The sequence below is a fragment of the Pleurodeles waltl genome, chromosome 2_2, assembly GCF_031143425.1.
Source record: "Pleurodeles waltl isolate 20211129_DDA chromosome 2_2, aPleWal1.hap1.20221129, whole genome shotgun sequence".
NCBI lineage: Eukaryota > Metazoa > Chordata > Amphibia > Caudata > Salamandridae > Pleurodeles > Pleurodeles waltl.
The window spans coordinates 976,401,605-976,420,854 of record NC_090439.1 but is presented as its reverse complement, the minus strand read 5'-3'; the positions used below and the strand labels follow the sequence as shown (position 1 = coordinate 976,420,854).

Below are 19,250 nucleotides of genomic sequence, written 5' to 3'. Positions count from 1 at the left end.
TTTTGGAGGATGGGAAGTCCTGGTGGAACACCGGATATCATTTGCTGAAATATTTACCTGCAGATTATCCGTTGCTGGTCCTCAATCTACCTTCACATCACTATTTAATATTAGCTTACAAGACTGCCTTTGTACTAACCCCCTATTGTAAACAGCTTCTGTTGGCCACCAGAATGCTGCAAACGTACAGACTGCTGCATTGAGCATTATCTAGCAAGATCTGCAGAGTGCAAACAACGCACCACACAGTGTAAGCTAGCTAGCAGTGGTTGAAAATATTCAACAAAACACTCAAAATACACCACTGTCAAGGTTTCACACACTGAGCAGACTTGCTAACATCTGGCCAAATTCAATGGGTTTCTTGTTAATTTTGGCGGGTTACCGTTAAATTACACTGTGATTATGATGGGTTTACGTCATTTCAGGTCGTGTGAGCCATGGAACAGATACCAGAATTTTGCAGATGCAAAACAATATTTCACCTGGTTGTAGCTTTGGCAGACAGCAAAAAATTACTAATTCTGACTTCCACATTTGACCAAAAACCATGTAATAGCAGGTGATCTTACATTGTCATCCAGTGGATCAAACTGAAAGTAAGTGTAACGTAAGTACATAAGTGCTGAGGCCACCGTTGGGGGTTGGTAGACCTTTATACAATTCTGTAAATAATTAAATGCATGTAATAGTGAAAAATAAAAATGGATATGCAATATAAAAAATAGCTACATGGAGTGTTATGCAGCGTGCTGATATGGCAGAAAAATATTTCCACTTCTCTTTCCACCATATTCCGATTTCTTTAATCAAAATTCAAAGTATCTGAATTTCTCAAAATTAGGTGTGGTGTTGATTGTGGTACATGCAGAAAATAAATATTAAATAAGTATAATATTGTACTGCGCTGGCAACTATATGGCATTTCCATATTCCTTAAGAAGCCTATTTGACTACAAGCAGAGCTTGGGCAAATCCTGCCAAATTATTACAGCGATATGACTAAGAGATTTTCGCCATCATGGACAAAAGAACACTCGCCACCACAAAAATCAAAAACTTTAAACTAACCTCAAACTGGTACGACATACAAAAATGCTCATTGTGTCCATGGATCATATAGTGCTTCTAACCAAAGCAGCGGAGGAACTGTACGTGTTCGGCTACCTTTTCTTTCGCTTCCAAAAGGGGTTGGTGTCGGTCTACATCAACCCCTCGGCCTCTCAGGGCACGCCCGTTCCAACTTCCTAAGGGTTCACTAGTGAAGTACCAGGTCCCCCAAAAGGGTTTGTCATACCCCCACTGATTTTTACATACACAGCCTCCTAATAAGTTAGGATTGAGGAGGCAGTATCTCATTTTCTGCAAAAAGTACCCAATATTTTCCGGAGCAGTTTTGCGAAACACTTGGTCTTCAGACGCCAGGATGCACAGCTGGGCTCCCCCATCGCAGTGTCAACAGCAAGGGCTTCTAATCCAAAATGGTTCTAGACAAATATTCTATATCTAAGATGGCTTTCAACATGTCAGGTGAGCATAGAAGGTGTCCAGGCGGAAATTAAGGAAATGCACGGTCAAGTAGAACGAGTAGTCCCAGTCTTGCAGGAGGAGATGGCACCACCCGTCTATCAAACCTCAGTGAAGTTGTCAGGCAGAGAACCTTCTGGCCACATGAGTGGTAGGGGAGTCCTGCAATGGAGGTTGGGAGTGATTTAGGTCCACATTAGCACCACAATTTAAGTGACACCTAATAAACATTGCACATGGCATTATAGGAGATGATTTGGGACATCTTGTCAATGAACAGGAGCTGGTCAATGTTAGGTGCATATTGAAAAAGGAGATATCACAGCCATCTAAGTGGCCCGTAAGAACAGAACAGTGAACCTCAGGGTCTGCTCTCTCACTGATGACATGGAAGGGGACACACAGTCATACCTAAATTTAGGTTCCTCTAGCAAAGGCCAAGAATGTGGTGTAGATCCAATGCCCTCTCCAGTGCTTAAACAATGCCACCTCCTCCCTGGCATTTAGATGATCCCTCTCCTGCAATAGCACTACATGGACATCTCTGCTCTGCAGTTAATCCTGTAGCTTATAACACTTAAATATATTATTCAAGTCCCCCCACATTCCAGGGGAGGAGTTTGTAGGCAGTAATGTTATCTCCCGTGTTCAGGAAGTAACTCCTAGTAGTTGCCCATCATATGAGGGCTGACAACTGTTCTGCTTATAGAGCCAGCTATAGTTGCAGAGAGAGCAGACATCCATTGTAATGCAAACTGAAACAACTAGAAGAAAACCCCAACTCCCCTCCCTAGGGCAGTAAGGCAAACAAGTATACTACATCAAACAAACCGGTAGGCCAAAAAGTCACCTACACTGCAGTGTTTGGGGTAATAGGAACAAGATGGAGTCCCCAGAAAAGAAAAGAGCCCCAGCGGAGCTGGCTTGCACCCTGCTATGTAAACAGGGAGGAGCAAACAACTGCGCCACAGGAGCCCCCCCAGGCAGAAAGCAAGGGTAACCAGCAGAGGTAAGGAAGTCCAATGCCATCTTCACAGCCCCCCCACAACAAGTGCAACATCAAATCCAAGTGAGATAAGTGGATGGTATCAGCTGTCTGCGGGTGACCTGGGGTAGCTGGAGATGGGGCCCGAATCTGATCCATCCGCACCGCCTTTGACAGATGGTGAGCGCTTCTCTAAGTCCCAAGCTGTCAGTTTGCCTGCTGACTCTACTGCACTTCTCTGGGCCTGCCGTGTCTGGGCAACTGTTGGGTCACCCCTCCCCCATGTCCCGATCAGTGCCAGGATCGTGGTTGTCTGGCAATCGTCTGTTCCTCCGGATTCCACTCAAGTCACCTCCCTAGGGCCCAAGAAGAACACGGTTCCTTGACAGTAATAAATCTCAGGCGCGCTGGGTATAGTATGGCATACTTAATGTCCAGCTCCCTGAGCTTCCACTTGGCTGCCAGAAATAAGACCCTCTGTTTCTGAACCGTCAGGGTGAAGTCCAGGAAGATCATCACCTTGCTATTATCAACACAAATCTTTTCCAGCTCAACTGCGCATTTAAATATGTGATCACAATCACGAAACACAAAGGCAGGCCACAACAGGGTGTGCTGGCACTCTGTGCACCCATTCCAGGGCAAGCCACGGTATGCGATGTTGCCAGCCTTCAAGAAAAGCAATCATGTCCATGCCCGCCACTCTCTCATGCATCCCCACCACTTGAATGTTGCTTCTCTGAGGTTGGCCATCCGGGTTTTCAGCCCGCTTTTCCAGTATTCAGACTCTCTCCATTACATCTTGCAGGCGGGTTTGCAAAGTCCCTCGTCACTGGGACTATCTCCTAGAGGGTTGATTCTGTGGTTGTGATGCAGTCAGCTAGTTTATGATGGTCCACCAAAAGCAAGCCTAGATCCACCACCACGGTGTCAATTTTGTGCTCCAAGCTCTCTTTTAAATCTCTGATGGCCATCAGGATAGAGTCCAGTTTCTCTAGAGTGACTTTCACAAACCCTTCCAGTGGGTTAGGCTCACTTCCGGCCGCAGAGGGGTCCCCCACAGTCAGTGCCGGTGTCTCTTTCCAATGTTGTTGGTGCCACATGGTTACAAAGAGAGGGGAGACAGCAAAGCAGCCCAGTGATTTGGTCACTAGTACTTGAGTAGGAGGTGCAGTCCCTTCCGTACCAAGAAGGGGGAAGGCTCCACCTGGGCTACACCCAAAGTCTCACCAGTGGGGGATCAAAAGCAGACCTGGAGGGTGATGGGAGCAAGTGTAGGAGGAGCTGAAGGGCATCTCACCGGAAAGGAGTAGTCTCAACAGGCAGGGTGGCCCAGGGGAACTCCGCAGCAGGTCTCCAAAGGGTATAGGTAGGGCACACCTGCAAGAAAGGGGCCAGCGATAAGTACAGCTAACAAAATGTTTAACTGGTCACAGAAGTGCCGTGCTGCAGGCAAGTGGGCCACATGCAAAGGTTTAGTATTTGGGCTCTCCAAGGGCTCCACAGCAGCATCAGGTGTTGGTGGTCTCCACTAGGAATAGAGGCAACCCCGCCCTCCAGGGACCTCACCGCCACCCCCCCCTTGGCTTTGTCTCACTGCTGCATGCAGTGTCACAGACCCCACTCATGGATCCCGCCCAACTCCCTTCATAGGCCCCCAGTAGCGACAATGGCTGGGGGCATCTCCCGCCACACCTGGCTGTCCTCGCCTTGCAGACTGCCACCAAAAAGGGTTCTCCAGGGGGGCATGCAGCTTCAACTTCACAGCTCAGCCTCCAGCCATATAGATTTCCCCAGGAGTCCGACCTCACAAGCCTCCTGTCACCACCTTGGGGCTCCGGAGGTGCGGTATGTGTCAGGGGTCGCACTCCAGCAGTACTGAGAACCCAATGATCATCTGGGCTCAACAGGGGTCGCTCCTCCTGGCAGCCGCCACATTCTTCTCCTCTCTGCGTTACGTGGCAGAGGCCGCACTGCTGGTCATAGTACTCGGGCCCCAATCAACATTCCCTGGGGCTCGCAGCGACGGTAGATTCTTCTACTTGCAGACCGCAAAGGCACCTGCATCACAGGCTGCTGCAATCAACTCCCTGGCAGGGAGACTCAAGCCCCAGCTGCTTTGATCAAGGTCGCCTGAAGCCAGAGGACGCATCACTGAGACAGTCTCTTGGGCCTCCACCTGTCTGCCTTTGGGGCCGCACAGTTGAGACAAGACTCTGGGGCAGGCCCTAGCAGCACTCTGCAGGCAGCGTCTGGAAGTCGACGAGCTTGGGGGAGCCATCATCTTGGATCCGCCTTGTGGCAGTGTCGAGGCCGGCTGCATACTGCGATAGAAAATGTCTCTGCATACCCTCCAGCCAGCCAGGCGGCTCTCAAAGCTCTGGGGACCCCCGCTGGCAGTAGGGATGACAATTTAAGTCTGTATTGGGCTGGTTGCGGGAGCCCCACTGGGAGCTCCTTGAATCTGCTTCCTATCCTATCTTCATCAGGCCATGCCCCCAAACTCTTCACTCTTGCTGCAAATCATCAATTCCTCCCTAATCCATGGCACATCCATCCCCTGCTTAAGAATTCGAACGCCAACCTGGATGAGCTTGAAAGCTACAGGCCCATTACTGTCACCTCTCCTGTCAAGGATATTTTAGAGATGAGGAGACATCAAAAGCACACTTCAAAGATGCCTCATTTAGGTGATTTCCAATCCAGGTTTTATTCAAATTGCAGCAGTGAAACCACCAGCCTCAAATCTGGGGATGAGGCTCTAGATCTTTTTGGTGATGGCAGTATTTAGATGCTGTTGATCACAGTACCCTACTCAAAATGCCTAAAAATGGACATTGGAGAACAGTGCTAAAAGGGCCCAGATTACAACTCATCAAAGTAGGAAATTCATTAGCAATCCCTATCAATGTCCCTTGCGCTGCACCCCAGGGCTACACTGTGCTCTTCAATCCTTATGTGGAACCACCAGATAATGCGCTAAAGAACATGGCATCTCACTTTTACAACATACTGATAGATGACAAACATGAAACTAAAGATAAACCCGCAGAATATAGAATTTCACCATCTCTCCTCAAAGAATAGGAACTTCCAATCAGGTGGTCTACTAAATTCAAGGACATAGGCCTCACACCAAAAACATTAGCTAAATCTGTTGACATCAATGTGATACACAATTCCACCTTGATCTACCCATCAAAGAGATTACCAAGACTGCCAGATTTCACCTAAGACTTCTCTGTGGCCTCAAGTATTTCCTCTCAAAACCAGACCACAAACTGGCCATTCTAGATAAAATCACCCCAGGCAGAGATTTATTGTGTTGTTCTGTGAGGGCGGTAGGAGTACGCTATATCCATATCCGTTTCCGGCTGATTGTCTTTAAATTGTCAGAGCAATTTTAATTATGCTTATGCTGTTGGTTTGCTATAATGATTGTGGTTTGAAATACCGACCAAATGAACTTAGCTTATCATTCTGAGGTAGGCTACACAAGAAACAATTGTAATTCTGTAACACTGCATGCAAACAAGCAAACTCAAACGTTCTTTAAATAGCTCAGAACAATTATCTTTTGCATGATTGTCTGTTACTTTACTTTCGTTTAGAAACAATGGTCTTTAGAATGCTGAATGTGTCTGTGAGTGGATGCGTGAACAGAGATTGAAATGAGGGATGGATAGAAGTGGACGAGAGCTAGAAAGGCAAAGGATTGGCGTGAGAATTCGATAAATGAGTGTAAGAAGAAAGAGAGAGAAAGAAAAAAGAGAAAGCGAGAACAAAACAAAAACATTAATAGTTCCTAAAAAAAAATAATTCATTCTGTATTTACTAAAATTGCTTTTGAACACATTTTGATATTCTTACAGATCTTTGGACGGCAACAAGGCATAATAAAGTCACCAACAGGGTGACTTTATATGTAGAAGTCTGAATCACAAATTAATGACACCATGGTAAAATGCAGACACTGTTCCACTGGGTATCACTGACACACAGACCGGAGGCTGGCATAACTCGAGAACAGCCTGTTTACATGAAAACACCTGTATGCATATGACAGATAATACTTCTGCATCCTCCTGCAAAGCCCATCCATTAATCGTGAGTTGGTGTGAACGAGGAAAGAGAAGCCATTTTGCCCTGAAATAGTAGCGAAGTTGCACATACTGCAGCACCACTGTCTGGAGGTTGCTGTAGCTATGATCCCACAAGAGCAATGAACCATCCATGAGCCAGACTCACAAACTACTGAAATCTGAGGCGTAGTGCGATAGGCTAGTCTGGAAATTTACCTCTTCATATATAGTACCTGGAAGATGCACAAAGAGTGAAAGGCCTAGCTTGAGCCCCTGATGGGAGGAACAAAAGTGGAGGAGGACGAAGGGTAAAAACATCTCTATCTGGTTTGAACATTTTGACTGCAGTCACCTGAAAGCTAGAGATTATCAAACTGCAACAGTTCAGAGAATCAGGAATACCCGGGCCTCCACTGTGCATATCTAAGATCATCTTCGACATTCCCCTATTTGAAGTGAGTGACATGGGGGTAATATTTACTAAAAAGCAGGCTACTGGGCTTTGTCACAACACAATATGTTGTCTCATGTTCAGGGTTCTTGGCTAAGAAAAGAAATCTCACACCCATGCTTCCCATATCCTGCTGGGTGAAACCTGTTGGGCGGTGAATACCTGGCAGCTTATGAGGGAATAGCACCAGAAGTAAACTGCATGTGAGGGCATAGCATCAGAGGTAAGGGTGCAGGATACCTGTCACTGTGTGAGGGTATAGCACCAGAGATAAACTGCATGTGAGGGCATAGCACCAGCGGTAAAGGTGCAGGATACCTGTCACTGTGTGAGGGTATAGCACCAGAGATAAACTGCATGTGAGGGCATAGCACCAGCGGTAAAGGTGCAGGATACCTGTCACTGTGTGAGGGTGTAGCACCAGAGATAATGCGTCACAGTACCTGGAAGCATGTGAGAGTGTAGTACCAGAGATTAACTGCACGATAGCTGGCAAATAAAACCAGAGATAAAGCTCCATTAGACACTGCACCATGCAAGGGCATAACAGCAGAGGTAAAGCCTCACGTCACCTGGAAGCATGTGAGTATATAGAACCAGAAATAAGAAACAGGTACCCATCACCGTATGATGACATAGGAGTAGAGAAAGAACCGCACAATACCTGGCACCATGCCACACTACAGGGCAATAAAAAAGACAGAGGATACTTGACAGAATGTCAGTGTGTAGGGCCACCATATAGTTGCAGGAGACTTAACACCATCTCGTAGTAGAGGGCATGGCTGGCACCAAGAGACAGGAATGAAGCAGAGCTAAAGCTGCATGATCTGGTGCCAAGTGACAGGAATGTTCCAGAGTGAAGGATGCAGGACACCCAGCAGCATATTATGGCACAGGTCCAAAGATCAGGCTGCAGGATACTATGTGGTTTTGAGTCACAATGTCACATACATGAATGTGTGACCCCATGAGCCATCAAACAAACAGGATGCAGAACTGTATGCACTGGTTGGCAGCTGATAATTTAGATTTATTTTTTAAACAAGCAAAGCCGAACTTGTAAAGAATGCTTTACACTATGGTGTAATCTTGCCATCCTTTAATATTGCCCTTATTTTATTAGTCTTTCCATTCCAATTATGTTTCCCACCTTCCCTTCTTCCCCCATTGTTCTTACCTGTTGGTAAATCCCATAGGATGTTGAGATCATGACAGGAATAAAGATTCTAGGCTGGAAAAAGTGTGAACAATCCTTCCTTCATATAACACTGATGACGCGTTTGCTCTTCAGGGTACAGCAGTGGTGACTGCCTCCCTGAGATCTCTCTTGTGCCTGGAATTTATAGAACCTCCTTTACTCAGAAGGTGAGGCGGCTGTTATTTTTTAGGCTGCATCCTACTGCATTGTGACGGCTGATCTCTCTGCATTGCATGCTCTAGTGGGTGGCATTGCAGCCGACTTGTATATATTGTTCGATATATAATGTATGCCGGAAACACTATGACTTTGGGCCACCATGTCATAGTGGCAACTGCCCTCCCGGTTGCATCTTCGAAGTGTAACATTTCTAAATGTACTATATGCAGTCTTAAATGCATGTTTCAGGCACAGTGCTATGTTGAAGATGCTGAGGAAGATCTTCAAATGTCTCCCAAGCAACACTGTCACTAACATCCTTTGGTCTGGAATCACCAAGCACCTCACTAGAAGACTACAAACCATCCATAACCTGGCAGACAAACTCATCCTCAACCTCCAACACAGAACTCACATCACACCATAATTCATGGATCTCCACTGGCTTCTGATACACAAGACTACAGGCTCACTCACCTTTTTAAAAGTTCAGCTGCTGTGTACTTCACTCACCCTAGGCCTTTATCGGGTAGAAGTAGAATGCTGCGCAGCACAGGATGCGGCCACCAGTGAATGGGGAATAACTCTGACCACGTTATAAGAAGGAGGGTGGGATTGGGTTTTGCCTAATAATGACTAGTGCCCTAACCTCAAGGGAATTTTTGTATTGCTCATGAATGTTGTTCTTCCTTTGGATCTGTACAGTTAGAAATAAAATACTTCTTTTTCATATAAAAGCAAGTATTTAACTAGGCAATGACTTATTGGTCGTACTTTTTGCACTTTGAGTTATGAGTTGTGTTCATTTACCTGTATCTACACTCCCCAAAGCCCCCCTCCGAAACCCCCCAACCTCCCTCTCAGCCTCCCCAGACCCCCAGGGAGCTTTTGACTGCTCACTACTACTGAGAGCCAAGTGCAGAAGTGATACTTGGCCCAGTACCCAGATCCATAGTAGATCAGGGGACCTGGACATCAGGAGTAAAAGGCTCCAACCACCATGGCTAGGCCCACTAGCCCCTGTATGCCCTGTCGTCTTCTCAAAGGGTTTCTGACAAGGGACTGAATAAAGATGAATGGAAAGAATATATGAGAGATGCTTAAGAAATTGAGGAACTTCTTAACATTTTATTGGCTTGTATATAAAATGCAAAGATTTTCCAGAGATCTTAAAAGGATATTGGAAATTCAGAAATGAACTTAGTATTAATTCAGAAACGATTTACAGGGGAAATAAGTTAGTTACCCCAATGCAACTCAGTAAAAAAATACGTGATTTAGCTCACGTAACCAAATTAACCATTGGCCCAATTGCCAGTTGATGTATAGGGCATATGGACAAAAAAAGGTTTGAATAAGAAATATGTCCTTGTTTGACTGATTCCTTGTTTTTTCTGATTGTTTTGACTCCTGATGGATTAATATAAAATGTGTGCCTAATGCTACAACAGATGTGCTTTTTGAAGTTCTGAGGAAGTATTTTACAATGAAGGTGTTGGGTTCTTCTTTGCTCTTCTGGTTCCTCGTGCTGTGGAACCGACGAGCAAAGAACCTTAGATTGTTGGAATGTTGGTGGGGATTTGTGCTATGCGGGGCAGTTGGTGCCGGAGACCGTGGAAGGAGGACGGGAGGAAGGAGCCGTCTTGAATATACGAACATAATAAAAATATCCTGTTTACCTGGACTCGTGTGGACCGTGAGTCCTTTCAGTGGCGACGAGGGTTACCAGCGACAAAAGTTACTTTCCAATCAACTCTTCGGAAAGATCTTCACTGCAAGCAAGAATCTGGAACCTTCCTGCTTGCATCTTCCGACTGTCGGAGCGTCATTTCTTTATTGCTGTCGTGGGACAATACATCTTTGTCTAGCCATGTCTTGGGTTTTGTTTTTTTATTTTATCTTGCCGAATTTGTCTGCTGCCGTTGGAGCGGAGCGTGCTCGCGCCTGACGAGCGTCTCCTTGGCAACGGCACGCCAAGGAAGCTTACGTCGCTCCTGCTGGCGTCTCCTAGGAAACTGAGACGCTAGTTCTGTACGAGAGCGGAGCGTACTCGCGTCTGATGTGCGTTTTGACAACGGCACGCTAGCGAGTTACGCCCATCTTCCTGGCGTTTCCAAGGGAACGGAATTCTGTACTCTCATCTGCGGGCGTCTCCTTGAATACGCGGAGATTCTTTCCAGACAGCTTCTTCTTCCATTTTGGCATCCGTGTGTGTTACATAGTATTGCTGCCTCCTTTTATGTAGTCATGTGAGTACTATGTTGCACCTAATGTGTCAAGCGCCTTCTTGCTACAGGCATATAGAGTTCATGGAACTGCGTGTTACGGTGATGCGCACACCTTCAATCTCACATTAACTTGGTTTATTTTTAAATCTACCAACAATAGTCTCGCGTATTACGGTGATACGCACACCCTTTCTATCTGACATTGGTTGCTTCTAATAACATTACCACTGTATTTAATTTTGTTTCCGCAAGCATTACATTACCTTTGTATCTTTTAACTTCTCTACCTGTCTTGTCACGTTATTTTGATTACGAAATACAACAGTCCATTTCTCCACCTCCTCCTTTTGTTCCAAATCCAGCGTCTCCTGATGCTGATTGGGAGCAATGGAAGGAGGCATTTGAAGCATATTTGGACGCCCTTAATGGTGAAACTTTCACTCACAAGAGGAAATTTGCGATTTTGAGGCATTGTTTGGGTAATGAACGGAGGAAATGTTTAAAATATATTCCTAAGGTGTCTGTTGTAACTGCAGTGGGCGAAGGTGATGGCATTGAAGATGAGTACGAGACTGCAATTAAGTCTCTGGGCACTAGATTCAAGAGGTGCAGGAATGTTACCTTGGAGAGACATCAATTCTACAAAAGGGTTCAAGCTGAAGGCGAATCTGCATCTAGCTATGTTGGTGCTTTGAGACTATTAGCGGTTTCGTGTGACTACAAGGATTTTGAGGAAGAAATTATCAAGGACCAACTCGTGGAATAAACAAATAATAAGAAGGTACAGGAGGCTCTGTTATCTACACCCAATTTAACTCTACAGAAAGCATTGGAGATTGCTACTAGACTTGAAAGTACAACTTCCTTTATGGAACAAATGTCTATCTCCGAAAAGAAACTTCATTCTCCGAGGTCTGATGTATTTGCAGTTAAATCAAAACTTAAAAAAGGGAACAAGAGATGTTCACCACAATCCGCAAGTGGAAAATCTGATATGAAATTTACGAGGTCATTAGAATGTTATAGATGTGGTAGCACTGCACATTTGGGAAATGCCAAGTTTTGTCCGGCTATCGATAAAATGTGTGCCAAATGTTATAAGAAAGGCCATTTTGCAAGAGTATGTAAAGCAAACAGATCTTACAAATGGGATAAAAATGAGTCTAACAGAGGAAACAATGTTGATACGAATGATTCTCCTTCTTCTAGCAGTAATGAGGAGGAGGTATTTGTGGTGAATAATGATCTCACGTACAACTGTACAAGAAGACCCTTTTGTTTGGTAGAGGTAAACGGAATTCAAGTTCAGATGATGGCTGACTCTGGATCTCCCTTTACTCTCTTGAGTGATTCCAAGTGGAATTAATTCTTTAAAGGTAGTGGGATCACTTTAAACCATTCACGTATTCAACCAGCTGGGTATGGTGGGAAATCAATTGATGTAATTGTTGAGTTTCAGGCTAATCTCAGGTTCAGGAACAACACAACTTCTGCTACCATATACGTTGCTAAGGATAATGCTTGACTTTTGGGGTGGTTTGATCAGGGTAAATTGGAATTGGTCCTGGACCCGAATAACCCAGAACAAGTTATAACGAGAAGTAAATTCATGATGGAGAAACGCCATGTAGCGCAACAGAAATATGTGCAGAGTTCACAAGTAGCTCACCGCCGTAAGTTTGATTGGAAGGTTGGTGATGCAGTGAGAGTGAAGTGTCCGAGATCCACTGGTCTGTCCAAATTCTCTAGCAGTAAGAAAATAATCCAAGTAGGCAACAGTGCCGTTAGACTTGATGATGGCAAGTGGTGGAATAAGGATAAGATATCCCTTACCAAGTCTGTTACGGCGGAGCATGTCAAGGGTGGGGATGGTGGTGGCAAGTGTGTTGAACGTCCTGGATTTCAGTCTCCTATTGCAACAAGATCTGGTGGCAAGTGTGTTGAACGTCCTGGATTTCAGTCTCCTATTGCAGCAAAATCTGTCAAACATCCTAAGAGGACTGTTAAACCACCTAAGAAATTTGATGATTACATTATGCGCTTTGGTAGTCATTCATCTAAGACAGTCAATTCCCCTGTGCATCCTTACAGACATTCATCCAGAACTGTTAAACCTCCTGTGAAATTCGAAGATTACACATGCTAGTGTTCTGGCCAGAATATATCAATATTGATGCATTTCATGCTCAGTTTTTTCAATGTTTGTGTATTTATGAATTATCCTTGTAATTTAATTGTTTTATTGTTTGTTAAAATTGTTGTAAGGGAAGAGATGTGTTGGGTTCTTCTTTTCTCTTCTGGTTCCTCGTGCTGTGGAACCGACGAGCAAAGAACCTTAGATTGTTGGAATGTTGGTGGGGATTTGTGCTATGCGGGGCAGTTGGTGCCGGAGACCGTGGAAGGAGGACGGGAGGAAGGAGCTGTCTTGAATATACGAACATAATAAAAATATCCTGTTTACCTGGACTCGTGTGGACCGTGAGTCCTTTCAGAAGGTATACCCAAAATCCTCATTACAGATAATGGGGTACAATTTACCTCTGGTGTGTGGAAGGAATTCTCGAAAGAAATGGCAATTTGTCACAATAAACAACTTTATATTGTACTAAGACAAAGGGTCTGGAGGAAAGGACTAATTGCCTGGTTATAAGAGCAGTTGTGAATGGAATGCATGTAGAAAGGTTGTTAAAAGGATGAATCTGGTCCTATCTCACTGCACACAACATTGTTACTAAGATCTCTCCATGTGTCTCTCTTAAGGGCAGGGAGGTTGGCACCAAAATTACTCCCACATGGGTGACAGGGAATATTCACTCAGACATAAACAGAAAAGAAATAAGTAAAAAAAAAATACATCCAGCAGTTAAAATGTTAACAAAGATATGACGATATTCTTGGAGTTAAACTTCCATTTTTGCAGGGAAGGGAATAAGCACAGAATTGCAGTAAGGGGATGTTTGTGCGTTTTCAAAACCTCAAAAGGGTACGTGGGTTGGTCAAAATGTGGTAATCCTGGGGAATGGTAATATTTGGAGTACAGATCGATTAACCATGGACTCCACAAGGAGGAAAGTAATGCGAAGAATGCTTCCATGCATACACAGTGTGAAATGAATGGTAAAAGTGGGAAGGAATGGTCTATGCATCCTAACATTAAATGTCCGAAACTTTAGCACTTTTACTTTGTTATGAAATAACTGGTCAACTTGGTCTTACCTATTCAGTATAATAATAATATAACATACACAAACCTCTTTGGATTTTTAGAAGTTGTTTTTCCATCGAAGGAAGATGCGTTTTTGCCATCCTGTTACATTGCCCTTATTTTGTCAATGTTTTCTCACTGCAATCATGTTTCCCATCTTCCCCATTGTTCTCAACGGTTGGTAAATTCCAATGAGAGTTGAGATCCTATTGTACTGGGTTGACTTTTGGTGAATCTCTCCGACTGTTAAGACTCTACGCCGCAAAAAGTGTGACGAATCTTTCTTTAATGTAACTGCTGGGCTTCAAAGAACTTACTACATACTTCGATTCAGAGACAGAAGCTGAAGTAGGAGAGGACAAAGAGTAGTTTCTATTGATCTTTCCTCTGATAAAACTACTTACAAACTGCCAAACATCTGCCATACTGAGGAGATGTATTCATGAGGATAGGGTTTAGTGTGTGCCTAGGTAAGGGCGAGAACTGGATGTGCAGGGGCGCAGGAAGGGGTACGGGAAAAAGATGGATCACAGCAGGAGGGGAGTTCAGCTCTGCGGGACGTGTAACATGGTGTTGTAGTGGGAGCAGGGGATACTCCTCGGTAACAGGACAGCTGCAGGTGAACGCGGAGGGCCCTGTAGCTGGCTGTGACCCCTTCTGCTACGAGATCTGTTACCGCCGAGGCACGGCCCCTTTGAAAGCTCACAGGGGGCACCGGTTCCTCGCCTAGTTGTGGAGTACAGAGTGCGGCCTGCTTTGCAAGGCAGCGTTCCTTGGCCTTATCGCTGTGCATTATGGGAGATTCCGAGGGCTCCGTATGTAGGAAGCGGACGCAGATTTAGAGCTCCAGGGCGATGAACAAGACTTGTGGGAACGGACATATCGAAATCCTTAGGGGTCCCGGGACGTCTGCAGAGGAAGTCATCATTAGCACAAGGAAGGCACTAATTAAGAAAGTAATTTCGTAAACAGAGAAAGGAGATACAGGCACAGTCAAAGATCACAGGAGATATCTGTGTGAAAGAGATGGAGCCATAGAGACACGCAGGAAATAATTCATGTGAGCTGAACCCCCACTTCCTCGGCGAGGAAGCGCCTAGAGGCGATCTCGTGTGTGATATAACCCTATACTATCCCTCTCGCTCATCCAGACAGTGCGGGCCAGTTACCATCTATGAACATGTCTCTGTACAGAATGCGTAGTGTGTAACTTGTACTTATGTCTGAAATACCTGCTTTGAATTCGATATTATAACTCTATCAGGAACGCAGCGCTTGCAAGCTTATTATTTTCTGTTCTATATCAATTGCTGCCCTGTTGTAAGCTCAGACGCCCTTGAGGGCTTACCCCTCACTTCAGAAAACTGTACTAAAACTGTACTGTAAATAAACAAACAAAGAAATAAAATGATGACTCTCGCTTGATAAAAAGGTGAACAAAATGTGTTGGGTTTCTACAGAAATGTAAAATGCGTCCCCAGTACTGCTTACTGGATGGAGAAAAAAACACAACGTCAACCAGATGAGTACGAGTCACAAAGCTAGTTGCACGTGTAAGGATATTTCACGCGTGGAAATAGAATTTTAACTACTGCATAAACACTTTTAAAATCGTCTTGAAAAGGATTTACTCATACAGGGGACTCCACGTGAGTAAATCTACTCCTGTGTGTGAGCAGTGAGACTTCCAGCGCGGTAATGTCCTAGATATTTGTAAACACCCACAAACCATTCCTCAGCCTGGAAATGGTGGAGATTCACTTGTATGAATGACGGGACTGAACCCGTTTCCTGAGTTGGAAGGGTCAGGCCACAACATTGATGGGATGCTTTGGGAAACACGTTTATTTTCACTGCCATTTGTTCTTGAGGAGCCATGTCTGTTTTCCTTGTGCAGACAAAAAGAAAACATGTTAGAAGAGGCGTTTACATGTTTTTCACACGCTAAAATACAGAAGTAGGATTTTTTTCTTGAGTACAAGGAATTCAATTTTTTTTCCAGGATTGCACCTGGAAAGCTGCGACTGGAGCAAATTTCCAGACATAATTTGCACCTATGCACAGCACTAAACCTGTGGTTGCAGATTTAGAACTGTGTTTGAGAATGAGGCTCACTATGGTCCAGACCAGCACCGTGTGAATTGCTCTGAACAGGTAGACATTGCCGGAGTGGCTGCAGTAATTCAGAAAAGCTCCAATCAAAGGCAGCCACGTCAGTACTTCTCGGGAAGATGCAAGCAAGCACCTGCAGTGACAGATTTCGATCCAATGACTACAATGTGTACACACTACACGCTGTTCTTAACATCCTTGAGAATCCACGCCATAGGTTTACTATGGACTGCTTTTGAGTTGCTCTTGGGGGCTTTCAAAATTTTGATAAATGTCTGCTGCGTTTTGCATTGTTTTACACCACGCAAGCATCCGTGCAAATCTTTAAGAATCATACCTCCAGATTCACTTGGAAGTGAGGCGATGGAGATGGGCCTTCCAGGTCTACGTTCATCTAGGTGTACCAGCATTCTTATGATTGGTAAGGAATATGCGAATGTGAGCACGGCTGAATAAGAACCACTGTTAGCCTTGAAGGTCACATAAATATTTGGCGACTAACCAAAACAAGAATAGAGGAAAAGAGGGTCAGGCATTCAGGAAATATCAGAGGATTTCTAAATGGAAAAGGAATGAGGATACATATTTGGAAGCCACTGTGGTATGTGTAATCGAGATTAAACATCACAAAATCTAAAATGAAATCTTTACAGGGCTGCAAATGGGGAATTCACAAATGAGGACAGAGAGAGGACTACGGTTTGGAGGCCAAGCATATAGCATGGAGCATATAGACGGATCCATGAACGTGCAGACATTAGCCAAATCACCGCTCTTCTGGAAAGGGCAGGCTCTTCCGTGGGTGTGTGCTCTACACGCAAGGCAGCCACTTCAGGAAATAATTTCATGCAGTTATCACAACACCATAAGGGCATTAATATGATCCAGAAAAACAACTATTCTAAATAGAACTTATCCAAAGGTCATGCATATAAAATAATAAAGCACAATGAACCAGTCTTGTTTGTGGCATGGGGGAACATAGCTTGGAAAATAGCTTTAAATATTGGATACCGTATGTTCCCTGCTCCCTCGTCAAGGCATCACATCTCTCCATATTCTCGAAGCCGTGTCCTGCCACTTCTCCCTCTCCCACAACCAAACACCTACCATCTGCCTCATTCCCTGGCCACCAGGCTAAAACAGGACTGCAAGGAACAATTCTCAGAACTAGCCACAACCATGGCATGCTCACACTCCACTGACTCCAAACATTCAGTTCTACTCTACACTGTACATGATCCGTCCACTCCAGTGTCCATGGAGTAGTAATCACTCCACTTGATACACACACACAGGCAACCCCCACCCATCAAATTCTAAATCTGCTCAAATGTGGCCTTTCCCATCTCCATACACACATTCTGACACCTTACTGCACGACAAACCCAACATAACGCTTTAGTAAAAATCACAGTCAGCCTAATCCATGACCAAACTGTGAGCCTCGCTTCCACCTAAAGTAGATATTATTGCCAACATTTGTTCGATACACTTGAGTGCTTACCACATTTGTAGATTTTCACATGCCGGCTTCCTTAGACTCGATAAAGCAGAACTTATGAGACAGAAAATGACAAAGACCTGAAAAGTGGTCGAGCACAGCCCTCCAGAACACCGCAGTCTGCATGTGTAAGTGTAAAAGGCTAGCCTTCCTGACATAGTTGTATCTTCCTGACACTTTTTGCTTTTAACCCTGAAAGATTTCCAGTTTGCAACATTTTTCATCTGGTGGTAACAGAATCTGAGACCCCCAACCCAGTGCCACCTTTTACGTGCTATCAGGCAGCTGTAGAAACATACAAAGGGCTGCTCCTTTCTTCTTCAGGGAGTATCATGTCTGCTGGAATATGGTAAACGCCACAGGGACATTGTATCTATTGGCCCCTTCTTCCTGTATGCCAGAACCCCCCCCATGCGTACATTAGTTCATAGGTTAATATATTATCCATGGTTTCCAGCGCCAAATAAGTCAATAACGCGGAAAAGCTGCACACCTGACTGGTATCTGAGCTCAGCTGATTCAAAAGTTAAAACTTACTGGTGGTCCGACAGGTCCCGCTGGCCCTTTACTATCCTGAGAACAGGAGCAAGAATGAGGCAGCGTCGGGCAGCTTTCTTCATCCCTCTAAAGACAAGAAAACGGTTTTACTATATCATCTACTTCCATCATGGATTGACATTACACATGGTAGTTTGAAAGATAAGTTTAGGTACCCTATAATTCCATTGTTCCCTAAAACACAGATCAGTATTACTACAAAAGACTACTACTTACCAGAGCTGGAAGTTCACAGCACTTGTCTCTGTTCCCCCAGGAAGTGGTACAGACAATATCAAACATCTGGAGCTGGAACTGAAACAAAATAAGAGAGTGAGTGATAAGTACCATGGTTAGGTACTGTACTATACTTGCACTAAACATCAATTGTCACTTGGATGACTGTCTCTCCATCATGTGCTAAAGGCGCTCTCCCTGCTGCACAATGTGCTTCGCTGCTTTCAGTTAAGAATGGATACAGCACTTTCATTGCTGTTACGAGGACTATAAAACAATGTATAATTGTTGATGAGGGCTAGACCTCTAGGGCTTTATTATCGGAGGGCCCCGGTAACACAACTAGAGTTTGCCGCCAATGTCTGAGCTTGTGGATATCTTTGGTAATACAGAAGAGGCTACTGACCCATGTGCAGAGCCCTCGCTCATCTTCTTCCCTAATTTAGTGTTTCCTTTCTCAGTTCTGATAGCTTTGCATTGATCCATTATTAGTTTACTTATCGTTCTTCAAATGATTCAACAAAATATGAGCCATCACTCTTTTTGTTCTGTTACACATTACAGCACGCTGACAACCCCAGGTTCAGCAGTGCCTAAGTTAAGAGTTGGCAACTTTTCTAAGTCAACTAGATGCCTCCTCATTTTATTGGAACTGCAGTCATGGATCTTCTTCAAAAGAAGGTCAGGAGTAGTTCTGCAGAGACACCTCGATGCTGGAGCTGCACTGTCTCTGTGGATGCATCCCTCCACCTCCCCCCGCGATTGGGTGATACAGTGTCTGACTTCAACCACCCTTTTTGAAACTTATGTACCACCCTCAAATGTTGAGGGCTGTTTGCAGCGAGATATAAAGCAGGAATCTGGACGGTTGTTCTGTATTTGGTGCCTCACTATCCCCGGCATATGCACGAATTCTGAGAGTAGGCATGGTCTCTTGGCAATACATCGTTTTGGAAATCAGACAGACAGGTCAGGTCTGAGTTGGAAGCACCCACTAAGCGTATGCACCAGTAAAAACAAAG

At 44.6% G+C, this 19,250-nt stretch overlaps 1 protein-coding gene across 3 annotated transcripts in view; it reads right to left on the bottom strand.

Annotated features, from left to right (window-relative positions):
- The window catches only part of COL14A1 (collagen type XIV alpha 1 chain), a 443,381-nt gene that overhangs the window by 58,760 nt on the left and 365,371 nt on the right, over positions 1-19,250 (bottom strand). For all 3 annotated transcript variants that reach the window (XM_069220679.1, XM_069220680.1, XM_069220681.1), the window contains 2 exons: positions 18,229-18,306; positions 17,992-18,078 (listed from right to left, as the gene is read on the bottom strand). In XM_069220679.1, the coding sequence (XP_069076780.1) occupies positions 17,992-18,078; positions 18,229-18,306 (165 nt within the window). The remainder of the gene's footprint in view (positions 1-17,991; positions 18,079-18,228; positions 18,307-19,250) is intronic.